At 36.1% G+C, this 26,535-nt stretch overlaps 1 protein-coding gene and 1 long non-coding RNA gene across 6 annotated transcripts in view; one reads left to right on the top strand and one right to left on the bottom strand.

Moving 5' to 3' along the window:
* The window catches only part of PPP1R13B (protein phosphatase 1 regulatory subunit 13B), a 69,222-nt gene that overhangs the window by 17,398 nt on the left and 25,289 nt on the right, over positions 1 to 26,535 (bottom strand). For all 5 annotated transcript variants that reach the window (XM_071426336.1, XM_071426334.1, XM_071426337.1 and 2 more), the window contains exons 3-5: positions 19,875 to 19,994; positions 18,335 to 18,402; positions 1,017 to 1,118 (exon numbers count right to left, since the gene is read on the bottom strand). In XM_071426336.1, the coding sequence (XP_071282437.1) occupies positions 1,017 to 1,118; positions 18,335 to 18,402; positions 19,875 to 19,994 (290 nt within the window). The remainder of the gene's footprint in view (positions 1 to 1,016; positions 1,119 to 18,334; positions 18,403 to 19,874; positions 19,995 to 26,535) is intronic.
* The window catches only part of LOC139589734 (uncharacterized), a 79,735-nt gene that overhangs the window by 34,903 nt on the left and 18,297 nt on the right, over positions 1 to 26,535 (top strand). The window lies entirely within an intron of this gene.

The following is a 26,535-nucleotide window of genomic DNA, read 5'->3' as shown; positions in this document are numbered from 1 at the left end:
CTGACAAAAGGAGGTTTTAAACAAGAGAAATCTGTTATACATTTATTAAAAAAAAAAAAACCCAACACATTAGCTTAGAAAACCCTATAATTTTGATCAGGTTTTTTATTTCCACAAAATAGAAAATGTTGTATTTCACTGAAATATGTACCAGCCCTAGAAAAAAACTCTTTTATATTAATTAATAAATGTGTTTTAGAGCAGAGATTCAAGATTTTTTTAGACAAAAAATAACATATTTACATAGACATGCCCTAGTCTGAACACTCATTTGAATACATCTGTGATGCTTCCTCTGGCATTTGTTTTCTGCCACTACTAACAGTTTTCTTGCTGTTGGCAAAATAAATTTCCAGTGATGTTACCCAGCTTCCCAAAGATGACAAAGTATGTCCAACAGACCATTTTAAGGAAATTGAGCTGCTGTAAGAAAATGCTCCAGTTCTAAATAATAATTCTTCTGCTGGGTGCACAAGGAAAAATATTTTTTTAGTATTATTTCCATCAAGAAAGAACAACAGAATCAGTAGGTTGACTCTTAGGTATTCCAAGCATCAAAGGCATGCTGTATAATACTTCAAACAACAATGTCAAAATCATTAAACCCCCTACCCACTCTGCAAATATACCTAGATTCTTCTGTCTCTGAGACATGGAAATGCAATACATAATTTTTTATGAATTTGGCATATTCTCACTCCACTCCACTATTACTCTACTGAATGAGCCACTAAAGATGAGCACAGAGTCAAGCCTGTTCTGCCACAGATCATGAAGGGGACACACAGAGGTAAACATACCCTAGCAATATTTTTATAAAGACACATTACATAGGTTGTTCTAGCAGTATTTATGCCAAAAGACTGTGCACTGCCTAGGATAAGATTATTCTGGTAAAATGATGGATTTCTCAAGCAATTTCTTGAGCTTAACTGAAATGACTTAGTGTGTTTTTTCCTATCCACAAACTTATGCTTGCATATATTGAAAAAAAATGGTCTGTATATAATTATTACCTTAGCAACCAACATTTGCTGTTGATTTTCAATCTGTTGCTGTTGTCGGGCAGCCATATCCTGCAGTTCAGAAAGAGTGAGCTCCACACGTGGATTCCCAACCTGCAGAACAGAAAATGTTCCATGAATGTGTCAATGTGTATCAGGGCATTCTGAGCTGAAAACCTAAACCCCCACTCATCAGAGGAAGGTTAAAGGCTCCTCCCAAGTTCTCAGAGAAAGAGGAATGATGGGCAGCTGTGAAAGAGTGAGGAACATCAGAGCAGAAGGGAGGCACATAGACCTTGCAGAGGGCAGAAAAAGCAAAAAGTGGAAGGAGATGAGAACACTAAGAGACAAAACAAATAAGAGGAGAAAAAAAGAGCCTTATCCTACATTTAACTCCCCTCTGTTCAGATGTTTGGTAGCACTGGCACACAGTAAGGCACACATGTTAACACACATGCAAATAGGATTTTAGGCAGTAGGAGAATCTGAAGCTGCTTTCCTTTCCTAATATTTTCAGCATAACTGCCTTGGCAGCTTAACTGCTGGTTCATATTATTGACCTGGCACAGGACAAGGCCACATGAGAACCCTTAGATAAAGGGTCAATAAGAGCACATTCAAAGATGGTGAAAATTGTGATATATTGGGCTCATTCAGGGTAAGGATCTGTGAAAAACAGTCTGTACGAGTGAAGAAAAGTAAAGCTGATTCCCTTCAGATAAGTAAGTGGACTATTACTTTGAATAAAATGCTAAGTATTAGCAAGGCTCACTCCTTTTGCATTTCAAAATTAACAGAAGCTAAAAAATTAGGATGGAGACACAAATGATGAAAATTCTTTAAAATTCATACCATGTGTGTGACCAAATTTCATACGTTTTAAAACATGAATGCATTCCTTCAATATATCTATAATTCTATCAACAAATACAGTTTACATTTATAGACCAAATTACTTCAACTACACTTTTTGTATGCAATCTCAAGGAAAAGAGTGAAATGTTTCAAGAAAAATTCCAGAAGCTGACATTTGCTATTCAGAAAACCAAAACTCATAACCTTAGAATTGCAGGGTTTAACCACAACTTCAGAATTTCCACAGAAAGAAAATATAAGTCTTTGAAAAATTATGCTGCAAAGTTCAGAATAGCCAAACATCTGTTTTAAAGTATTTACACATAATTCAGTTAATTTATTGGATCAATTAAAAGCTGGACTACTCTAATAATTCAGTAAACAATGTAATTTTTTCACCAAATTACATGACTACAGTATTAGTAAACCAAACAAACACTACATCACTTGCTACACACAATACAGTCAACGCTGCCGAAAAAGAAAAGATAATTAAATATTTTGGATACATTGATAAATAACACTGTTTCAAATGCTGATAAAATGGAATGAGGTTTCAACATTTTACAGACACACAGAAAAAAACCCCAAACCAAAATCCTCCAGTGCCCAAAACAGATCACACATCAGATTATGGATCTGATCACACCTGACCCCATAGGAAAACTGATTTAGCTGCTCTGCTTTTCTGGGCCCACCCTACTGATAGCCAGCATGTGTAGCCTGCAGTACTTGTACTTTACTCTCAGAAACTTCTTTTTGAGACCACATTATCTCAGGCACTTTGAATAGCTTTTTTCATAGTTCTACATCAAACTCCTACATAAGCATCAATTCTCCAACCAATGCACAATACAGAAGTTTCTTTAAGCTTCATTTAGGAAATTAAAATACTATTTGTTTTAAAGTAACTGAATTATTTTTTGCTACCTGAATTAATATTTCATGTTGCTGCATATAATTCTTCAAATAAGACAAACACCAATCATGAAAATGAGCCAGATTTGGTTCACTAACTTTTAAAGCTGCTCCATCTTGGACACATGACATTGACATGTCAGCTAAAATGTTTAGATAAGGTTACTGTCCCTGTTTGAACATTTCTCACAGAGTAAGTTATGAAGTGAAATTATAATGCTTACTGGAAATAACAACTGAAATTCCTCTTACTAGTCAACACTAATGAAAAATTTTTAGAGTAGAGCAGTAATTAAGAGAGGTAAAGTCCACTCAAGATAATAATTTTCTATTTCAACACAAGGAAAAATTAGAACTTACTATGGTGTACTTTTTTATTAGCATGACTTATGCAGAGAAGAGTCCTTCCCAATATTCTTTCAGGGCAAGTAACTTGTACTCACTTGTGGCCACCAAGAGAGACATTTTATTATTAATTACTGACTGAAAGGCACTAATTGGCTAAGAAAGTAAGGAAGCTTCTCCAAGTGCCATTCACAAACCCAAATGTGCTTTACTTGAGAAAAGAAAACAAAACAGAAAACCAGATGCTGCTCCCAAAACACCTTCAGGCTCTGCTGACTTCAGTTGGCATGACCAACTGCGAGAAAAACAAACTTCTACATCTGCTTCTGCTGGGCTCTGCAGGCAATTCTTACAAGGGGCTCAGAATGGCATCATGGCTTCTCTGGATCACTGATTTTAAAAGTTAAAAGGGGAGCGTGTGTGAATTAATAGTATTTTCTCAATACACATATGAGCTTTTTCAGAAATATGCAACATGCATCAGACAATGCACAGTTTTCCCAATGCTTCCTTTCTTTCTGCTTTAATTTCCAGTTGAAGTTAAAAACATTGATAGCCTATTGTATTTCCAGTAGAAATTTTGAGTATAACACTGTCTAAGAAACACAGAGAACTTTTATTCCACTAAGTGATCTTGTTAAAAATATATCCAGACTCAAAAAGTGATATCTGTAGAGGGATTGTGAGCATTTCAAAGTAAAAAAGCCATTTCATCACATGAAAATTAAATATTTTCTAAATGGATAACGTAACCTGGAAAACACAATGACAGTAAGAAACTGGTTTGTAAAAGCACCAGAATCTAACAAAAAAACCCCAACCTAGTTTAATCCAAGAGCTCAGAATTTTTACTGCTCTAAACAGGCATATTTGGAAGTCTCTCTCATAATGCCTGGCAAAAGTACTGTATTATTTTGTATCATGTAAAATATAGAAGATTAATTATAAGATTAATGCAGATATTAGCATCTTCTTGAAGAAGCTATTAACTACTGTAAAATGTTCCATTTAGAAAGTCTAATGTCTAAAAACCTTCTATAAATGGCAAAGCACAAGTGATAATTAACCATTTAAATATAAAAACCCTATGAGAAATCTTTTAATGTTCACCTCACTGAATACCAATATGTGTCCCTTTCACTTCAAGAGCTACACTATACTTAGGGAAAAAAAATAGCTAAGGAAACACAGCCTTGAACCTGTAACTTCACTCGCAGCTTTCTCCTTTTCATCCACATGGCAAAAGCAGCAAACAGCATGAACAGAAGTCCTCTTCAACATCAAATCAATTATTTTCAGATAGACTGTTGCTGGTTTCAGGTCTCCAAATCAGCACAGCTTCATTTTTGAAACAGCATAAAAACCACTGAATCCTTCTCTTGCCGAGATCTAGTTAAATTGATTAGTTCAGAGCACTTCATATTAGTTGAGTCTGCTTGTAATAATGTGTATGCAAACACCACCACAGAGAAAAAACCTGTCTCAGTCCTTCTCCAGAACCTCAGGCTACGCCAGGCAAAGACAGCTCTGAGCTTTCAGCTCCTTAACCAGGCTGCTGGTTTCTCAGATTCTTACATTTGTGCTGCTCCTAGCAGCTATTAGCAATTCCATCCACCAAGTCAAGACACTCACCTCTCATAACAAACACGAGCCTATCACATTTAAGGTCCAGACCTCCTCCTTTCTCCTGCAGCAAGGGAACCAGACCTCCTACAGAACTGAATTCTGAAGGAGGTACTAAAAAGCCACTACAAATACCTACTCCTCCAGATTCCACAGATTCATTTGCTACATGGTGATACATCAAAGCAGACAGTTTTGCTGAATTGTAAATTTCTTCTCATTGATTCACAGCAGCATTTACACAGGGATGAACTCCTAAATGAAATGCCATAGAGCAAACACTGCATTATTAGGCACTGAGAAGTATTGTGTATGTCCGACATAGGTAAGAATAATTTACACCTATATTCACCAATTTCTTAATATTGATGGGGATCTTAAAAAAATTATACTTATGTTATTTAACATGCATTTTAAAAGGGCATGATGAAAGATAGCATTTGTAATGAACTCGAGTTTCAGCTTCTGACATCATCCTCCTACTACAAGCTAATATTTTACCATTTGATGATTAATATTTTTGAGACAGGTGAGATGAATAGTACAATAGTAATTAAACAGTTTGGGAACCAGTTTACAAGCAGCCTCAAAACAAATCATACCTTAGGCATTTAATTAAGGAAACAAAACTCCTTTAATATCTATTTCTACATATTAGTCTTGTCACTCTAAAAATTTATTTTCTTATTCCTCCTTCCTTTCTATACTGTTTAATATCACAAACTCCTCAGTCTACATACTTCTGGGCTATTATGAATTGCTTACTCACTGGCAACTCATAATGGTAAATGAAAAATTGCACCTGAACTTAAAATATTTCTTTGACAAGCAGGATGTACTGTAGTCAAGGGATGGAAGCAATAAGGGCAGATTCCAGTGGTTTTTTGTCTTTACTCCCAACAGAAAACTTTCTTTTAAGAGGAATCTAATTATGTCAATATTAAAATAAAAACCCCATGAGACCAACCTTGTGAATAAATTATTTTTTAAAAGATGATTAATTGGGATGTGGTCTGATTTTATGCATCTTTTTTGCCTCCACGCTTAACCCATGAAGATACTTATTTCTGATAATTTTCTAAATTTGCACTAGTAAGAACAGTTACTTTGAAAATAATAATAAAACATACACTAAATCCACATCTGAGACTGTTATGATTTCAGAAGAGCTTTAAAGGAAAAACCAAATATTCAAAAGGTTTACAGGCCACTATAAGGACTGGTGGTCCTTATAGGACTGGTGGTCTCATGCTTTGGTTCAGCAACACCCAGCCACTAAAGCATAATGTAACCAACTAATTGAAAAAGCAAAGCAGAGTAATACAAGAACTTACTAATCATTTCCTGCATACTATCTCTTTGGATCTTTTTCTAGGTTTGCAAGAACCACCATGTCATTAACATCCCTTATCTATTTATTCCTTCTTTTTAGTTCACACCCATCTCCCACACAAATCTTCTGAAGTTCCCTTCCCCAAACCCTGCATGAGGAACCACAGGTTCAAGTAACTCAAGCTTCCTGAAACTGGCCAAGCTCCACCTTCTCCCGTGCATATTCTTGTACACTCAATCATGTTCTATAAACTCTCAAATATTTTCTAGTCTTCTTCCTATCATTTCCCCCCATCACCTGTATCCTTTCTCCCTCATATAGTACTTCTCTTCTACTTTTTTCCACCACTCTGTTCCTCTCTTGTCACAGTCAGAAATTAATCTGAGGTTAAACCACCAACTGCCAAGGTCAATGCCACTTAAAATGTGAACAACCAGCACACAGAGTTTAAAAAATCTATGCCTTAGCTTCTACCGTGGAGCCCAGAAGAGCTGGTTCTGGCTTTGCCCATCAAAATGGTGACACAGAAAGTTTTTGCTTCTGCTGCACTACTTTCAACCATCTTTATTAAACCAATATTGTCATTCTGTCAGTATTCAACCAATTTATTAAAAAGTCAATACAGAGCAGCTACTGAAAACAAAGCAGCAGATACCCCACCTGCAGCCCAGCTCCACTGTTTATTCTTTACATAGGCTGCCACTCTAAAACTGTTACACAGATAAGGAAGATTTTGGCCAAATTACCTTTATAACAAAAAAAAACCAACAAACCCACAAAAAAACCCCAAAACACCAAACCAAAAAAAACCACAAAACCAAATCAAAAGGACTTCTCTGAAGTCCTCCATACCTTCCTTCTTGTGATAGTAAAGGTAACCATATCCTCAAGGAGAAAAAATTTGAAAGAAACACTCTTTACCCAAATGGGGTAAGCACTAGCATATCAAAGACTGAGGGGGTGGGGGCAGCATTCACCCATCACCAAACCAAAACCACAGTGCTATCAGAGGCAGAAACTGCAAGAGAAAAAAATTCCAAGAAGCAACAACTTTGAGCTCGTGAAAGAATTTACACCCCCCATGTGGGCTTCATTGAGGAGACATCCAATTCTGCCATGGCAAAAAGAAAACATCTTCACCACCCTAACAGGAGAGCACAGCACAGGTGAGAAAGATGTGCAAGTTGTTCCTGAGAAGGTTTAAAATGGCTACATGGAAAGGCACAGTAAATACTTAGGTTTTACTGCACACAGTGAAAGAGTCAGCTTTCCATAATCCACAGCAGTTTTTTTAAGTTGCTCTTACTTCCTAGGGCATAGGAGGGAATACAAAATTTATCTCCAGGGATTTACCTTTGCAGAGCTGTCAAATCCTGGAAATCTACAGAGCTACATGACAAAGAGAACTGGCAGATCTGGAACTAGGTACACAAGCATGTGGGCAAAAAGGGAGTGAAGTGTATTACATAAATGAGCATCTTCCCAGAAGAAAGCAGAATGACAACTATAAAATGAAAAGGGGTAGGTTGGAGTGCTCTCCAGCCACTGAATTCCAGATAGGGATCAGTGCTCTGACAATTCACAGTCTCTCCACACCAGGCTGCTCTCAGCCCTGTGGGCCATCCCTGCATTTCCTCCCTGTGTGGCATTTACAGCAAAGGAATAACACTTCTGGCTGAAGAACGCCGAAGTGCCAGAGCAGGAGGGAAAGAAACAGCTTGCTTTGCCTGCTGAATCTACCAAAAGACTTCCTAATTCTCCAATGCTAACCTGGACATGAGCAGCAGAAGCCCAGACATGTTCCATCTTTGCCTTGAGCTGCATTCAAAATAACAAAGTTTGGGGGATGCTCTAAAAAGCCCAGTTGGCAACAAAGCCTTAAGGGCTGCTGGTGAGAATATCTGACACACATCTTGGGTACCTGTCCTTGGCACAACAGGAGTGATGAGGAAAACAGAGGGAAGATTTCTGAGTTTATTAAGTCACTCCTGCATCAGATAGGTCTTACATGAAAAGTATGTGGCCTCCTTTTGCTCTCTGAGGTCTATAGGAGGAGATGGAGCATCTACTGAAGATTAGTGATTCAGACCTCTGTAAATTTCTGAAATATATTGACCCTATATATCATCAAATTAAATGTGGTCATATGGAAATGACCACATTTTCCATAAAACCTGATCTTAGTGAAACACACAACAAATTACTTGAAAATCCTTTGTCTAAACTCATGTGTAATGCTATAAAAAGACAAAAGAAAGTATCTGTTTTTATTTAAACTAAAATAGAGTTTTGCTGATCTCGACATGGATGACATTATTTCCAGTTTAGTGGCTTTATCCACAGCTCAGCCTTGCATTTTTTTTAATTGGGTCAGAAACATGCCGATAGCAGAAATCCATTTTAAAGAATCCAATGACAATAGCACGTGCCTTTTTTTAGCTTAATGGAAATGAACAGCTAATTAAACCCAGAAAAGATACCCAGAATATTGGGAATTAAAGAAAATCTAACTAGTGTGTAATATCTCATGATAATAAAATAATCCTGCAATTAACATCACAAACAGAATTAGGTAATTTTACCCCAAAATCCTACTATAAAATATTATTGCATCATGCAAATAAAGACACTAACAGCTTCTTACAATAAAGTTGCTTCAACTGCATGACAGTTTGCTGAAAAATGTCACATTATCTATAGCTGATAAAAATCTTAACCTCTCTCAGTCTACACTGTCTTGTGAGTAATTCCTCCAATTTGCTCATGCTTATGAGTCACTCCATAAGAAAATGTTTAAAGTCTACTCAGTATAAGCTACAGACTCCAGATTTCCTGTTTTCCCATATTACTTTCTTAGTGAGGCTGCTATTTTAAGCAGAATAGCTATGAAAAGACAGAACTTAACAAAAATGAAAACAATGTTAGAATAGATTTTCAAAATTAGAAATGGATTTAAGCATATATTGAACATCTGCTACATCTGAAATAGACTGCTTATAAATTACTTCTAGGAAAGTAGCATCTGAAACTTGTTTATTTAAAGCACTACTTTCTTCCTTGTCCTTGCAGCCACTTTTAAACAGCCACAGAAATCTTAAGTATGTTTATATTAATTTTAGTCTTGGCTAAAATACCCAGTAGCTGATTTTTAATTAAACATCAACCTCATACTCCTAAAAAAAAACATCTTAAAAGAGATTATGCATTCTTGTTGAAATATGAGTTGTACACAAAATCTTAGACCTTTCTACAACACTGATCCTTTTACTCATAGTGATTTTGAGTCATGACAAGTTACAATATACATTGAAAATACACTGTCTAGATCCTTTAGAAATGGTCTTGGAACTATATTATTCTGGGTCTTTTCTAAGAGCAACAGCTTATTCTGATAGGATTGCTAAGGATGATTAAGATGCAGTTATCATTAGTCTGAATAATATGTTTAGCACCAATTCTGTGTTTATTCTGCCCTTAATTGTTTCAACAAAAAGTTTTTGTGATGTAATACTGTTCATATAAGAATAGTATAATGAAACATTTCTAAAACAAAGAAGCACAGAAAGTAAGTATCCTGTAACTGAAAGATGTGTTGTGACCTTAGCATACAACTTGCACTTTCCATAAAAGCAAACTTAAAGGCAAAAGTTGACCATGACATTTTGAAGTAATGAGCTTTTGATAAAGTCTTAAAACATAAGAACGATAGTAAATGCATGTAAGAAAATCTGATAAAAAATTTCAATTCAGAGATAAAGTGTTACAAAACCCAAGCTGGTCTGCATTCTGGTCATGTGACAACTAAACACAAAATCATTTAAATTGAAGTGCAAAAGCTGCACAGCACTTAAATAACATGCTCACCAAAGTGCAAAACAAACAAATTTTGAAAAGTAATTTGTTACCTGTTCACTATTTTCCCATCTAATTGCAAGAGAGCACATCTTTATTTCGCAGCACTGCCCGTCAGCTGTAAACATTTCCGATGCTTCAACACGCTTCAGCTCCATCTTTCTGCTCTTTTCTGTCTACACTACTGGTGTAACAGTTTGTTGTGAGCAAGCCAAAACAACAACCCTGCGCATCTTACGAGTTCCTGCATGGCTGTTTGGCTCAGTGCAATCAATAGTAGGTAGGATGCCTTTTAATCTTCCTCCATATGGGATGCAGGTTTCCCCAAACTCTTTATCGATATGAAAAGCTGTCTCTCTGCATTCATCAGCAATCAGCTAACGGAAAAGGCTAGTGGATTTTGCCAGCAGTAAAAGACCTAATCACGGCAAGATCAAGCCAGCTGTCAACTATAATCAGCTTGATTCATTGCACTTTTCATATTCAATGGAAAATGTTGAGCAATATACAGTTCTTTCACAGTTATCAGGTTAAACTAAAAGTGTAAGACTATAGACAATTTAGCTTGAAAAACACATGGATTATTTGTGCCTTTGTATTTTTGTCGTATTGCCAATGCTGGGCCAAAACTGAATACCAAAGAAATCACAAAAATCATTGCTTTTTGTATGCAATTTTACCATTTAAAGTGATAGCAAACTACACCACCTGAAACTTAACAAAGAGTTTCTTTATTAACAGAGACTGACTAAGATTAAAGGCAAACAGAGTCACAAGAGATACCACAATTTTATGCAAATAACCTTTCCAGAGTTTGCTGTTTGCTTTTCCCTACATAATTCAGATTTTTCTTAAATCTTGCATGCAACAAGATGAATATATGAGCCAGCAATAAAGCTAAAGCATGTGTGCAATAGCATAAATCAAGAATCTGCAAGCCAGAGAAGACTGGAATAAGCCAAAACCTGGACCTAAGGATTTTTAAATATTAAACATTACAGAAAATACTAAACCCCATTAACAATTTCTTATGTATTTACAAATCAGGGTACTGCAGAAGATAAAACCCCAAAACATTAAAAGCTGTAATTTACCTTGTCAAACTCACGAATGCCATGCAAGTTCACCCTCTTCCTTCTTTCAAGAAAGTAATTCAAGCATGATTCACTGCACTTATACAAGAGATCCAGTCAAATGGGTCTCCATAAGAACAGTGAAGAACTCTATGTCCAAGCACAATACAGTGACTATTCCAGCTGAATAAAGAGCAGGCTTATTTTTAGCAAGCAAGTAAAGGTATGAGCTGTAGAGTACGATCATCCACTAGGAATATGAGGAGAAGAACAAGTTTAACTCCCTTGCTCCTAAATTAGCCAGAGGGACTTTCATTTTTCTCGGCTTTGATCTGAGGAAGACTGCAGGGGGAACAAACTTAGCAACCATTAGACCTGGAGGCAGCTGCAGAAACAACAGAGAAATAGAAAGGTTCACTCGCCTGGGAAAAACATGCAGGTGGGAAATAGGTATGCCTGGTGTCCAGAGGCAAGATGGACAGGAAACTAAATGAGCAAGTCTGTGAACATGGAAAGGTGTGTCAGAGAAAGGAGGCCACGGCAGCACTGCATGAGAAACACCACAGAGACCATGGAAAAGGTGAGAGAAAACACTGATCTGCAAATGGCACAGCTATATAAAAGACAGAACTCTGAATTTGGACTGAAAATGAATAGCTGGCCTTGCATGGACCAGTAAAGTATCCTGCTCTGAACTGAAAGCTGTTCAGAGTCAGAGCAGCAGTCTAAACTCTCAAACTTTCACATTTAAGCTCTCAGAGCCACACAGTGAATTTCATAAGCAGTCTCCTATAACTACAGAAATAAAAGAAAAGACAAGTCCCAACTTCCTTAAAATAACTTGATATGAAAATATTTGGTTTAACTAAAAATGTGACTGCAAAAGGATACAGCTGTGACAAAGGATATTGAAGTGTACAGTGCAGGTGTAAGGGCTGCAGAGCAACACTTCAGAAAAATAACAAGTCTTTAAGTAACATTTACTTGAAGTAAATGTTTTTAACATCCTTTTAAAACATTTACTTAAGTAAACATTTACTACATTTACATTTGAGTTTATGTGTGTAATGTTATAGATCAGCTGAAACACTCATTCTCAATTGTTCTAACTTCATGTAAGAGCCAAGCAGCTCAGGATCTCTACGTGCAGTGACAACTGGAAGCAATTCTTCACATGCTTCATTTATTTAGAAATCCAGGGAAAAGAGTGAATGGTATTGCTCCATGTCCACAACACAAACACAAAAATAAATACCATAGTTAGAGTTTAAACAAACATACAGACTACTCCTCCTCCCCCTGCCATGGATATCTGCAGCAAAGTATTATTGTAAAACTGCAAAGCCATGGGTGAAGAAAAGCAAAGATAGATCTGCAAAAACAGAACTAGAGATAGAGATTCAGTAAGTGGTACAGTTTAGGTATTTTCTCCTCTGTAAAATGGGGACACTTCTCTTGGTTGTTCTGAACTAGAAAACCACATATTCAGTTCCTGTAACTTGTTGAACAGAACTCTCTTTGATTCCCAGAGAAGCAGCAGAACTACAAAATCCATACACTTCAAATAAGTGTGTGCAAATGTCTGTATGATACAAGTCTGGATACTGTGACTCTCATATCCACAGCCATCTAGATAGATATCTGGAGTGACAGAGATTAAAAATTACATTACATGGAGAAGACATGGAGGAAAACAGTCCTTTCACAAGGTTCCAAGTGGGTTCCAAGAATGCTCCCTGGTCCCAGCTAGTCAAAAAACCCTTAGACTCATCAAACCAAACGAAGTCAGATGTTAAAAGTGAGTATTAGTCATAAACTAATCCTAATATAATTAAAATTGTAATAGGAAAATAACCACAGAGTAAGTGGAATGAAACCTATGAAATTATTCTCACAAAATCTAAACATACAGTAACTTTGTCCATTATGGACTGCAATTTATTTGAGATTGCACAGGACAAGTTAAAATGCTGGTTTTATTCCAAATCCAAGAAAGATGTGATTCTGCCCAAAAGGTTTAAAAGAGGCCTCAGAGGGAGGTACGAGGTCAAGAGCATTTGAATTCCCTACAGCTTCACAGAAATACTTTCCAGAAGATCACACAATTATTAGTCTTTTAGAGATGTTCCCCTACATAACTATCCTTTACGAGGTATGAAAATACTCAGATTTCTAGTCTGGCAAGAATTCAAAAGCTATTTGTATGCATTAAAATTAGCTTTAGACTTTAATTTTTTTTTTCTGCTTCCTAATTTATTTTTTTTCCCTTAAATCCTTTAGTTGGATTAGTTTTTCTATTTTTTTGAAGAGCAACATACTGCCAGCTGTCTGGAAAATGCTTCAGACAGACTTAAAGAACTGTATCAGTCAGTGGAGAATCCAAACTCTATTAACTCTGAGCTAGGAACTGAACTAGGAATTTGATGGTGTGAAAGGTTGGTGTAGGGGCAGCAAGGCTTCCCTCTCTAACAGATAAACAATTTTCAGAATCTATACCTTATAAAAGGGAGCATCTCTGACAGCAGGAGCAGCAGACAAGTTTTTGTCTTTTTAACAAAAGCAAGAGAGAAATTTGCAGCAGAAAACTAGGAAAACTTGAATCTAATTTAATTACCCTTTTATTAGAAGGTCAAAAGGTTCCAGGAAGCTAACCTGAATATTTCTTCAGAAAAAAATACTTTTCTGCACACTGTTAGAATTGTTTGTGCCTAAATTGTTTAAAATCATCTTTTAATTGAATTATTTGCGTTGACTTTGCTAGGAGACACCTGAATCTAAATTTCAAGAGTGACATAGTTTTCTGTTCATTTTAAACAAATTTGATTAAAACCTGCCCTATGTGAATGGCAGCTCCTTCCAAGCACACTGTTAAATGTTATAAACAGAGTGCTTAATACTTACAAGCTTATATTAAATTGAATTTGCAGCTCAGCTTTGAAGAACAACTTCTATCCAGACTAAGCTCTTTATCCTTCAATAGTTCAAATGAGAAACTTCAAGCAAATACATATAATGTATTTCTCATCTGAGTTTATTACTTCTGTTAAAAATGTGTCTTGTTTGCCTTTTTCCTCACAATTAGATGTGATGTAGCTTGAGCAAGAATACTTGTAAATGGCCCCCCATAACACAATGTACATTAGATGTTTAATGCCTTTTTATCTGGTCACACTCATATGGATGAAATGATTAAAACTAATGAACAATTTATAATTCTATTCAGGGATTTTGGCCCCACTTGTAAATCTATCTAATCTCTAAGCACAGAATGGGACAAGTCACACCACAGGCACTCAAAAGCAGTGTAGCTTTCCTGCTGTCATGATGGAGTGGAATACAGAGACTCCATCAGCAACCATACACTCTTTGAAATTAAATCAGTGCTACAAAAAACTGCTTTGTGCATACACATATGTAGAAGTTCTAACACATCTGTTAATGGAATATCCTTAAGAATTCCCTCAGTATAAGATTCTCCTGATACTAAAACAGCTGGACTACCTGATGTAATTTTTGCTAAAAGCCTGATTTGAGACACTTTAACAGAAACAGGGAACATGAGTTCTGTTATCTAATCAGAACAAAACTTTTAACACTCAACTTCATCTACTGGTCACAGCTTCAATACTAAGAAAATTTGCAGGAGTGTGTCTCTGGTTTGGGATGATGGTCAAGTTTTCTTCCTCTACACAAATTTCCCTTATACTAATGTTAACACAAATTCTGTAGTGAGATAAAATGAGGTTCCACTTTGTATTTCTTGGCAAAGGCTCCAGTCAACATCCACTAAGAAAAAGGCTTATTGATATCATTCTCTCTAAATCAGGGAAGCAACTTTAGAAACAGCAAAAATAAGTTTAAAAAATTGGCACCAGAGACCACAAACTGAGATTTTAGCTCCCCAAGTAAATTATTATGTATAAAATAGTTTATATTTAAAATCCATTATTATTTATATATAAGCAACTACAGCAAATGAGTATTTCCTCATATACAGATTGTTTTCATTACACAAATCTACTTTTATTCAGTCCAACACATTTGACTTCTGTCATGTTCCTGTACCACATCCCTTTTTTCCCCCACGGACTACATCTGTTTTCCTGTTTTCTCATCTCCAAGAAATTTCTGGGTTATCTGATTACCTTTTCACCTGGACAACTGTTATTATCCAGTTGGTGCTCTTTCTGGGAGAGCAGCATGGGATCCACAGCTCCTGCTGAGGGCTGGCAGCTCAGCCGGGATGGGGCTCCCCAGTCCCTCTCCTGTCTGCCACTGACCCCCAGTGGTTTCACCTATATTTGCTCTGCCTCACTGTTCACAGACTGCTGCTGCTTCTGTGGAATGATGCTTGGATCATGCTAGCACATCTGAAAGCAAACAAGACCCAGCATTTGGATGGATGACCACTGTTTCATGGCCACCAATCACAGAATCAAAGAATGATTTAGGTAGAAAGGAGCCTCTGGAAGTCATCTGGTTCAATAAGCCCTGACTGGAGCAATTCAGACTGCTCAGGACTTTATTCAGCTAGATCAAAATTCCACAGACTCTGAAGAGTCTGTTCCAATATCTGTTACTCTCAATGATAAAACACTTTTTCCCTTATTTATTTAGAATTCCCCTTGTTACAACTCGTGTTCAGCTCCAATTGGCTCAGTTACACAAGCTAAAGAAAGGAAGCAGAGGAAGAGGCAGCTGTTCTCAGAGAAGAGAATCCCTCCTGAGACACTGTCCAATCTCCCTGGCAAAAGGAAATGTTTAGTTATGTAAGTCTGATCTTCACTCATCTGTACCTTTGTGCACTGGCATAAAGATCAGGTCCTGACTACACCACAATTCCACTTCTAAGAAAGAAAGTTGTAAACAAAAAGCAAACCCCAAAAGGTCACCTCTTGTCAGTTCACAAAACCTCACTGAGTTTTTCTTTTAGACTTTGTTATGCAGAATGCAAAACTCCCAGATGAATACTTACAGGTAAGTATTCTTTTTACAACAAATGTTTCACTGCTGGAAGAGACTTAGCCTATTCTATTTTTAACTTGAAAAATAATCTAATGAAATTTAAGCATTTACATAATGTGATTTTAAGATAACCATTATTTTAGTAATTGCTGATCAAACACATATAGTTTCAAAGAACAACAACAAAAAAATCTTACTGCATACGACAAAATGCCAATTAATAGAATCATCTAAATTTAACTGGATAGATTGCCCATAATTTTTTCCAAGACTATTGGTTCAATCAATTAAACTAACATTCATCTTAAAGTTTTCTATGCATATCACACTTACAGCTCTACCCAATATTAAGCAAGAAATCAACTATTTCCTTAAAGCAGGTACACATAATAAAAATATACCTGAATGCAGAGTATTTGGTAAAATCTGAGCTGTCTTCAATGTTCCATTGGTTTGTGTTGATTTTAGGGCCAGTCTAACATTCAGCATTGCCAGCAACAATGAATAAGCCTAATGCATTACGTAAGTGTAAGCTGATTAAATCCTTGATCCTGAAGCCACCTCTTTTTCCCCCTCCCCCTCTGATTTAAAACTTAGCACAATTGAAAATCTTAGTTTTAAACACTTCCAAAACCTAATTTGTACCATTTTTAGCATAAAACCCACTACATTTTTACATTACTATAACACCCTAAGGTTTTAGTCTTTCTTCTATTTTCATAAACCTGGTATTTAATACAGTTTATTTCCTACACCTGGTAAAACTCCTTTATAAAGTGATCAGTTCCCCAACAAATTTTAATTTTGTGGCCAACTTTTGGGATTTACAAAAAAAAAAAAAGAAAAATAAGTATCTTGAAGGGAATGAAGATACAAGTATTATTCAAGTTATCAAGTCTGAGCTTTACCCCTAACACTCACAGCAAATTCAATTCAATACAGAGCCATGCTATCATAGAGCTTAGCCCTGGCAAGAAGTGAGACTGTAAGGCATTCTGCACATGCCAGTCCTAATTTCCAAATACACTACATCTCAAATGTAGTATCTGAGCTACAACCCACACAGAGGAGTAGATCAGGGGAGGTCATGAAAGAGTTATATTCCCCCAGCACTTCAGAGCACCATGATCTCACTACATTGTCAATATGACAATGGCAGCAGGATAAACGGATCCATGCAGCAGAGGCTATCAGCCAGTGCTCTCTACAGAAAAGGAAAGCAATACATGATTAACTGTTGTGAATAGGGAAAAAATTCCTCCCTCTAGGTCCACATGCCATACACAAAACAAGCTGCAAAGACCTGCAAACTGACTGAACAACTCTGTCTACATGGGAGAGTGTGTGAATTTTAAATGTTAATTATCAGGCAATATACAAACACAGAACTGTTGAATCTGCACAATTGTTTTTAAGATTTTCAGCTTGAAAAAACTGATTTGTTTGTTTTTAAGCTTTAAGTATTATTTTACTCTGAGAAAGAACCATATGCACATTGATAAAGTGACAGTGCTTCATTGAGACAATGTAACTATGAATTGGTGAGTTCAAACATGTTTATTGAAATTTTAAAATGTTTAAAAATAGCTAACTATAGCTGGAGTGTCTTGGTAAAGGCAGCAGAATGGTCCTGAACAAACAAGAACAGACTATGCTTTGTAGAATCTTCATGAGTATTGAATATAAGACAAGAGAGAAGAAAGTAATGAGAGTTTCAGCTCAGGAGTAGAAGGCTTTTAAGCCATGTTAATTTTGAAACAGATATACTATGTTTTATGTATAAAAGAGAAAATGTTCAAGCCAGGAATCACAAGTTGCCTATGGTATGTAATTTGTATTTTTAATTAGAAACCTAATATATTAGTTAAAAAACCTCCATGTGTAGAAATTAATCAAGTGCATAAAGCCAGTATAAAATGATGGCTCTGAGGTGTGTGCAAGCTCTTCTACCAGCATCTGAAAAATCCCAATTCATAGATACAGCCTCATGTTTCAACATATAACAATATGTCATGAATCAGTACCAGTGAGATAAATCAACGAAAAAATATGTGGACAGGCAATATAAGCATAAAAGAATAATGTTGCTTGTTTTTACTTCACACAGAATGAATACAACAGATTAGAACATGAACTAATAAAACTCCAGAGCTTCTCACATCACATAATTTCTTTCTAGACAGAAAATTCAGAGTAGTTGATGAAAAAGACACATTGTTCCATTCATTTTCTAACAAAATCAAAACAAAATCAAGATCAATATATTTTTACCAGTTCCCATCATAACACACCTTGAAAAGTAATAATTTTTAAAACACAAAGTGTTTGAGTGGTGTTGATCCAAACCTTTAGGACGTATTACATACCCCATTCTCTGTTCGTTTCTCCACAGGTATATTTATGCCATTTCTTTGATTTTGGGCTTGACGTCCACCTAAAAGTAAAGCATCACTTTTACTGCAAAGTTCAGTTTTCAACACAAATGCATTTTACTCTTGAGTCTGTTCTCATATGTTCTGAGAATTCTGTTCAAGAACTTGTATCAAACTTTTACCCATGAATTTTTATTCTGTTAGTTCCAACTCTTTCTTAGTAAAGTTACTTTTTGTAAGGAATGAACCAGCAGAAATAAAGCCTTGACTTCACAGAATTCCTCAGTTAAAAGTACAGACATGCAGTTCTATTTTCCTAACTTCTCTTTAGGCAAAATGTCATGAAGAGCAATGTACTCAAGTTTTATATTTTGTGTCCATAAGAAGCAGTAGCTTCAACTGAACACATTATAAATTAAGATAGTAGAGGAAGTTTTTCTAATGTCTAACTTATAAACAACTTTAATATAAAAATCTATCCATAGCTCAGTGATGAATTAAAAAGCCTTGCAAGCATGGTTCAGGAGCAATGCTTTCCTTGCACATTGAAATTCTTTGGCTTTAAGTGTATCTTAAATTTCTTAACATACTTTATATTTGTATTGCCCAAAGGATAATAGACCATTTTACAAAGTATCCAATTAATACAAATCCCTCACACATTTTTGGGTCTCCTGCATTCAAAACAAGCCGGAACCACTTAAAAATAAGGGAAGCCTCAGCTGAAAGCAATAAGGACTCAAAGACTTGAAATCCTGTTGTTAAAAGCAGTCAGATTAGTTGAATGAGTCAGGATAATCTGGGCATGCAAACACACCTCACTGAGACACCTTTCCTGTCCTTCAGACAGTCTGACAGCCATTAAGTCTACAGTCTCAAAAATCTTCTCACAGATTAAGTACAGTCTACCCCAGTAAGTTCAGAAAGCTAAAACACTTCTATTTTTTTCTTCCAGTCTTTTAAGAAACCCCACTTCATAGGGCACTGCTTCATATAAACACTTCTCCTATAGAACCAAGCAGACCAGCAATTTTTCAAGATGCAAATTTTCCTGACTTTTAAATATACCTACATGAAGTATTGAGAAAGCAAAGGCATTGAAACCTCTGCCAGTGATGTCTGTAAAACAGATCTGAGTTTTTAAAGGAGGCAAAGGAGTTTACCAAGTCTTTCTCTGTGCAACTGAAAGAAGAAAAAAAAGAACCATTCTACCCTCTCAAAATGTAAGGACTTTCAATAAGAAAAAACTACATCAAGTCTCTAATATCCACCAACTTTTCTGGATCCAAATTAAGCAGAATACAAACAGATCTTGCTGTTACTCAACAGACTGGTAAAAATTATTCTAAAGAAGAGAACTGGTGCACAAGAACAAGAATAAAGGTGCCCCTGAGGAAGGTTTAAAATGGCTTTGGTACAAGGAAGTTGTATTACATATAACCACTGAGGTTCACTGAAAGAACTGAAAACCAACCACTTCAGAAATCTTTTAAAATCTGTTTTAGCCACAACACTACAGGATAAATGTACTTACTCTGTTCATTGCTTTCAGCTGGCGACTCTTCATGACGAAGAAAAAATTTCACCTCTTCCCTGCGGGGCCCCCACTTCTGCAGGTGGTCATACATCATGTGGTCAAAGGGTATGGGGCGCTCTGCAAGCACAAAACCAAAAAAACCTCATCACAACTCCTTAAAGTCAAGCAGTGTTATACAGAACTCTTATTAATAGTCAGAATGTCCTTTCTGGTAGCAATTCAACCTACCTGATGTATTTTGTCTCACATGAAGTCTAAGAAACAGGCATCCCCTGGATGTATGGTATTAAAAGCTGGCCTGTCACTGTAACACAGCTTGCTGCTCCACAGGACTACAGAACCAGCTTGCAAATCCATACCAGTGTTTAGGAACACTAATTTAGGAAATAGCAACTTTGCTCCCCTTCAACACCAAATGGGCCATTTGTTCTATTATTAAAATGGTTCATTCAATTTGAACCTCTGGGTTTCCATACAGACAAAAAGCTTTATCATTATATTGACATTTAATCTTCTAAGTACTTGAGCAGGTACTCCCACTCTAATAAACTTTGCCAGACACTACCTTCCAGTATATGTGGAATTACTGGCAACTCTTTGAACAAATAAAGACTAAGTTCTATGCAACAGTCAGTCTCTTTGCTTCTCCCCAAGAAAACATTTGCATGCAGTAATTATTTCATCTAAATTAATCATACATATTGTTAGTAAGACACTGCACACTATATATTTAGTATTTCAAAATGAAAATACATTTAAGAAGACAAGTTTTTCACTGCTTCCATAATTACACTTGCATTTATTACCAGTTGTTTTTATTAAGATAATAAAATCCCCATTTTAAGATCTAATACTTGCTAAGGAACCAAAATATATCTTCTAACCAGAATAAAATTTTATTGTTTTATATACTATACTTTGTTATTAAAAGCAAAATACTTTTGGTCTCCAAAACCCAAACCACACTATCTCCTACCAGGAAAAGTACCTCTGTTATCCATTTCATACTTCACTCATTTGACATTAGAAGTCAAAATGATTCAAAGATATAAGAGCAATCTTGGAAAGGGCTTGGGAAAACCAATTCACAAATTGTTAAAACCCAATACAATTTAATCAATAGTTTTACAATGCATTTAATACAATAAACTTTTGTCAAAATATGTCATGTCAAGTAGGTATGTGATTAACACAATTTAGCCACAGTTAGATCTAGCTGCTTTCAGTGGGGAAGGGTCATTCAAACCACAAGCTAATCATATTCACCAGGTGACTGGTTATTTCTCTTGAAAAAAAAACTTCCCCCCCCCCCCCCAAAACCAAACAACCAAACCAACAACTGCATTTAAAAAATTGATGATTTGCTTCACTTCTTCCTGTCCCTCACTCAAGTGGTGTCATAGAAACATTGTCAATAATGTTTAAGCACACAAGAATAAGGTCAGTAGCTTATTACTACTCAGTTCTTGAAAAGGAATTTTAAAAGCATGATTTTCAGGTTTTTCAACTTCTAAAGTAAAGTAAGGTTTCAAGTGCTTTGAAGCATATCCACCTAAAGTGCAGCATGAGTCTTCTAAACATCACTGAATGTAAAAATATTTAAGTGGTTTAGTTCAGAGACTTTAGAACACAAGATATGAATCTTCAGGAATTTCTCCCAAACAGAAAAATTGCTGGACAAACCCAGCTGTAACAGGGCTGGACTAATTATGGAATGGTGAGGAGTAGCTGCAGCTTCACCCCTGGTTGAGCTGGTCTCCTAATAAAAGCAAGGCCTGATCCCAGGAACCAGTCAAAGTAAGAGGTGTCATTTACATAATGCACCTTCAATAACTAAGACTAATATATTTCAAACAGTGACAATGGAAAGAAATGGCAAAGGTGTTTCCTACTAGTTTAGCAGTTCTTTCACAAAACCAGTTTGGGATGTTATCCTGAAGTAGGACAGAAAACAGGTTAAAGTAGTAACAGCATCATCAACATCACTGAAACCATGAAGAGAAAGATGGAGCAGCACTAATCATTCTGTGCAACCTGGCTACACTAAATAAATTCAGGAAATTAAGAGGAAGAAGAAATGGACATTAACACTTGACACAAGGCACGGTAAGAATTGAAATCCCCATTCCTTCCTACAATTAAAATCCTTTAAATCTATAAGAAGCGCAAGAAGAAAGCATGATTTTATATTTGTAGTATAATAGTACAAGAGATATTTTCTGAAAATCCCTGTTCTTTAAGAACCAAAACCAAATCAAATCAAAACAAAGAGAAACACTACAGTTAATTTTTTCCTAGTTGTTATAGCTTCAGAAATATTTGTCAGTAACTGGTTTTTCAAAACTATTTCAAACTTTATTATAATTTAAAAAAAATTAAATAGAAGAGAGCATTCTGAGAGTGTGACAAAAACATTAAATAGGAAAATGGGTGTAGAGTAATAACAAAAAGGCTGTATTCCTATACTTTAGCAATACATTAAAAATTATCTAGAGAACATTTGTTTTCATGAATAACAAAACAGAAAACTATGATAAATGCTTACCTGAAAAAACTGCCTTTGATTTTAAGCTGGATCAAGATTCTAAAATATTTTTGAGAAATGAGCTATACTCCTTTCCTTTTAAGTAAAAGTTTTGAGGATGGGCTAGTTTTAAGTATTCCAAAACAAAACACCCTGTAAATCTGAAACACAGATACTGCACCAATGTTTCAGGAAAGAGTTGCAAAATTCTTCTAGTGGAGCTACAAATCCACTACTTAAAAGTAAGTTTCAGTCTTCAAATTCTGTTTTTATCCTAACTTCAAGGATCCTGCTATGTGAAATAAACACATTTATGCCTCCTCTACACGAAACCAGAATAAAATAAAATGGATTTTCTCCACAGGGGAGTTGTGATTTCTGGAATGAGTTTTTCCCTGCTCAGGTTTGCAGAAGTACACTCAGAGTAAGAAACTATTTCTTTCACACTCTCTTGGTTCCTATGTTACCACCACACTGAGGAATGTTATGACCAGTTGCTGAAGGGCATTCCAGGTGTAAATGAACTGAAAAATTAAGTACTGGGTGGATTTAAAGGTTGTAATCAATTCTCTCTTGAAACATACTACAAGTTCCTTGCCTCACACCTGTCTTTGACCCTCCTTACTGACTGCTATTTACAATAACAGGGGAATGAGGAAGAACATTTTGGGTTTGTCTCCTGTTACAGCATGAGAAATCCTTGCAAAAAGAGTAAGCTCCAAACTGACAAAGCCTGATATATCAGGCAAAAACCCTATTGAGTTTTTCAACTACTACTGATCTCAAGAAACTGGAAAGGAGAGGGAACCGAAAATGAAATACAAAAATCAAATGTGAATAAATGAAATGCTTAGGCCATGCAGCTCTGAGAAGAATCAGTTTCTTGAATCTAATGCAAACAACACCTAAACTATTTTACAACTCTTGTGAAGCCCTCAACCATATCTTTGTCACACAAAAGCAAAGAAATGAAAGCTACAATAATAAATAAACCAATATGTTTTCCAACAGCTAAACTATTGCAATCTTCCTCTGCACTGTAGAAATCTTACATAATTTTTGGATTTAGTAACATTTTTCTGGAAGAAAATTGGTCTCCCATCCTCTAAAAATAAAATCAAGTGTTTATCATCTACTTGCACATACACATTCAAAACAGGAAGACTATTGAAATAGACAGTATTTTGCTAGAGCAATACAGTTTAGAAAGGCTTTTGGGCATGCAAACTGTTATTTGTACCTGATGATAAGATTACAGTCCACAAGCCTCAGTGTTTGAATTTGAATAGACTGAGTAGAATGCATTATTCAGCTGGGCTGCCTAAAAGAAGCTGTGGCTACCTGTAGAGCAGAGGAGTTAAGCATGTTCCCAAGAGGCCAGGCAGAGTCACTCTTATGGAGGGAGGTGTAATTTGTCATTTGTGCCACAGGGAGAGACTGCCAGGAAAACAGACCACTTACAGTGTGTGACTGAATCTCACGTGTTTCTTCAGCCCATGATTTGCTGTATTAATTTCTGTTTTGAATTTTACTTTCCAAAATGTCCTCTGAAAGAACACTTGCAGATCTTTTGAGGATAAGGGTGAGGGATCAGAGACAGTGTAATAAAAGAGATAAAATATGCTTTTCCACTGGCACAACATGCAGCAGTTTTACTGCAAATTGCCTCACACTTCCCACTCAGAACCATAGTTTAAAGTTGGTTGTTGTAACTGTCGCATTTAACTGTTCAGACTCTTGTTTTCTAAATCAGATCTCTGCTCCAGGCAAAATTCTTTAAAAAAATTTCAGTAGAAAGAGTTCAATTTAGCTCTCAGAAGAAGCAGTGGGAAAAATTATCATCTATATGCCCAGGTTGTTCCACTGAGAAATCTATGCACCCTAGACTTTGGGTCAAGAAGCTGAGGTCACAGATTTTCTAACAGCATCCTACATTTAAGAACAATGAAATAAACATTTGTGCTGAAAGTCCCATCAGAGAGCCTCAAAACCAATGTGCAGGATATCATTTTTGCTGACACTATGGGTCAAAGACCCAGAAACATAAGTGATGTTTTATTTTTTTCTTTCATTCTCTCCAATGTTTTCTGTTCTACACTTTCAGTGGAATAGATCTATACAGTTATCACCTTGGGAATGTAGCAAGTCAAGCTACCTTTTTGAAAGCATCTTCCTGTGAGTTTTACCAGAAGATCAGAGCTAACAACAGGTAGAAGCTCTGGGCAGACCTCTGCTCCTTCACCTAAGTGTCTGTATGTAGATCTCCACTTCAGTAAACTGGGTGAGATTAACAGAAATTTAACAGAATTAACAGAAAACAACCAGCTAAAATCAGACATCTCCTTATTCTATTCACAGCAATATCCAGATCTCCACTGACTTTAATGGGATCAAAGAAAGATAATTCTCAGGGCAGATACCCAAAATTTAGTCTTAGTCCTTCCATTGCAACCTCATGGATAAACTCTATTTCCCACTTTATAGAAGCCTTGTAGCTTTCAATATCTAACACTTTGAGAAATAAAGTATTACACCCACAGATAAAATATTTTCTCACTCTTAAAAGTTATCATAGAAAAACTGTGCTTCTAAGGTCCAAGTTTTGCAAGGTTTAAGTGTTCCAGGAAGATGCTGTGGATCACTTTTCCAGTTTCCAGTCACCCTTTAAAGCTAGGTGACAACATTCTTTCCTACATTTTTAAAGAAGTACACCTTCAAAGTATTGTGAAAGCAAAAGAAAAAACAATACCACATATGACACTATCACTGACAAGGGATTGGAAAATATTAGGAATATCTGAGTGTAGTTGAAGTCTGCAGATCCATTTTAGAAATCTGTGATGCACTTGGCATCATAGACTCCATAACCTAAATTTCCAATTTGAAGAAGTTTTAACCATTCTTCAAGTTCTATCCTTAAAGAGAAGTCTTCTAACTGAGTGTGTACTGAATTTGTATTCCTAGAATTGCAGGCATACAATTCTTAACCTTTCCTCTGTTCACTCTTGCCTAAACTCTGAGTTTCCACTCAGGTAGGAAATTACTTCTTCAGGTACCTTTTCCTTTTACAAAGTCTTAGAACAGTTTAGAAAAAGATGAGGCATAGTTTTTCTAGGAGGAAAATATTATGGACTGCCTATAGGTAAAAGTTCCAGAGGCATCTGAATAATGCCTGTTGTGTCTGTCTGGCAAAACAGGCCCCAAGCAAAATAAAACACCTCTATACAAAATTGAAGAATTCAGTATCAAGTTATGACATCATCAGCCTTTATACAGAACAAATTACATTAAATAGGGGTCACTTTAATAACTAAGAGATAAGAATGGGGGATTGGAACTACAAGATCTGTAAGGTCCCTCCCAATCCCAAGCCTTCCATGGGCCTATTCTGTGATTCTATGAACATGTCTGTTATCCCATCCATCAATTCTGCTTCCATCCATACATTGATAAACAATAACCTGGAGGTTTGTACAACATGCAACTACAAGAATCCATTTAAAACCAGAATTTACTGTGCATGGATTTTGACACATTCCTGAAAAGAACTGCCTGCCTCATGATTCTGTGAAATAATAATGGCAACACAAATAGGATATGGACACTACTACCTGCTCCAAGAGAGACTGGCAAATCTTTGAGAGGAAATGCTCATGAATAGGTGAGAGATACTAACTACGTCCCATTCTGCCATAACACTGTCTGCAGAACATCTGCTATTCATGATACAGAGGGAAAAAATAATCTACACCCTTTCTTAAATTTCAGCTAGTGTTCACATGTTAGCAATGAGGAAATAGGACTGGAAAGAATGCAGGTAGTGATCTGCACCCACTGACTGAAAAAACATCATCATGAGATTCCCTACTGTCATTTAAATACCCTCCATCCTATTAGAAAAACAAACACAGAACACTAACAGGCCTTACACATGCATTTTATCAAATACTTCATGCTGAGGAACAAAACAGAGAAGAGTCAAGAATTACATTAATCTCTACAGTTATTTGAATTACCATCCTTTGCATCAAAGTCTACTAGACTAGAAGAAAAAGAAAAAAAAAAAGAGTACAATATGTAATTGGAATCATTAGTATTGAGAAGTCACTCTTTTTTTATCATTGATGCACATAT

The sequence above is a fragment of the Agelaius tricolor genome, unplaced genomic scaffold (assembly GCF_023055355.1).
Source record: "Agelaius tricolor isolate 1412-34295 unplaced genomic scaffold, bAgeTri1.0.p SCAF_5, whole genome shotgun sequence".
Lineage (NCBI taxonomy): Eukaryota > Metazoa > Chordata > Aves > Passeriformes > Icteridae > Agelaius > Agelaius tricolor.
This window is presented reverse-complemented; position numbering and strand designations above follow the sequence as displayed.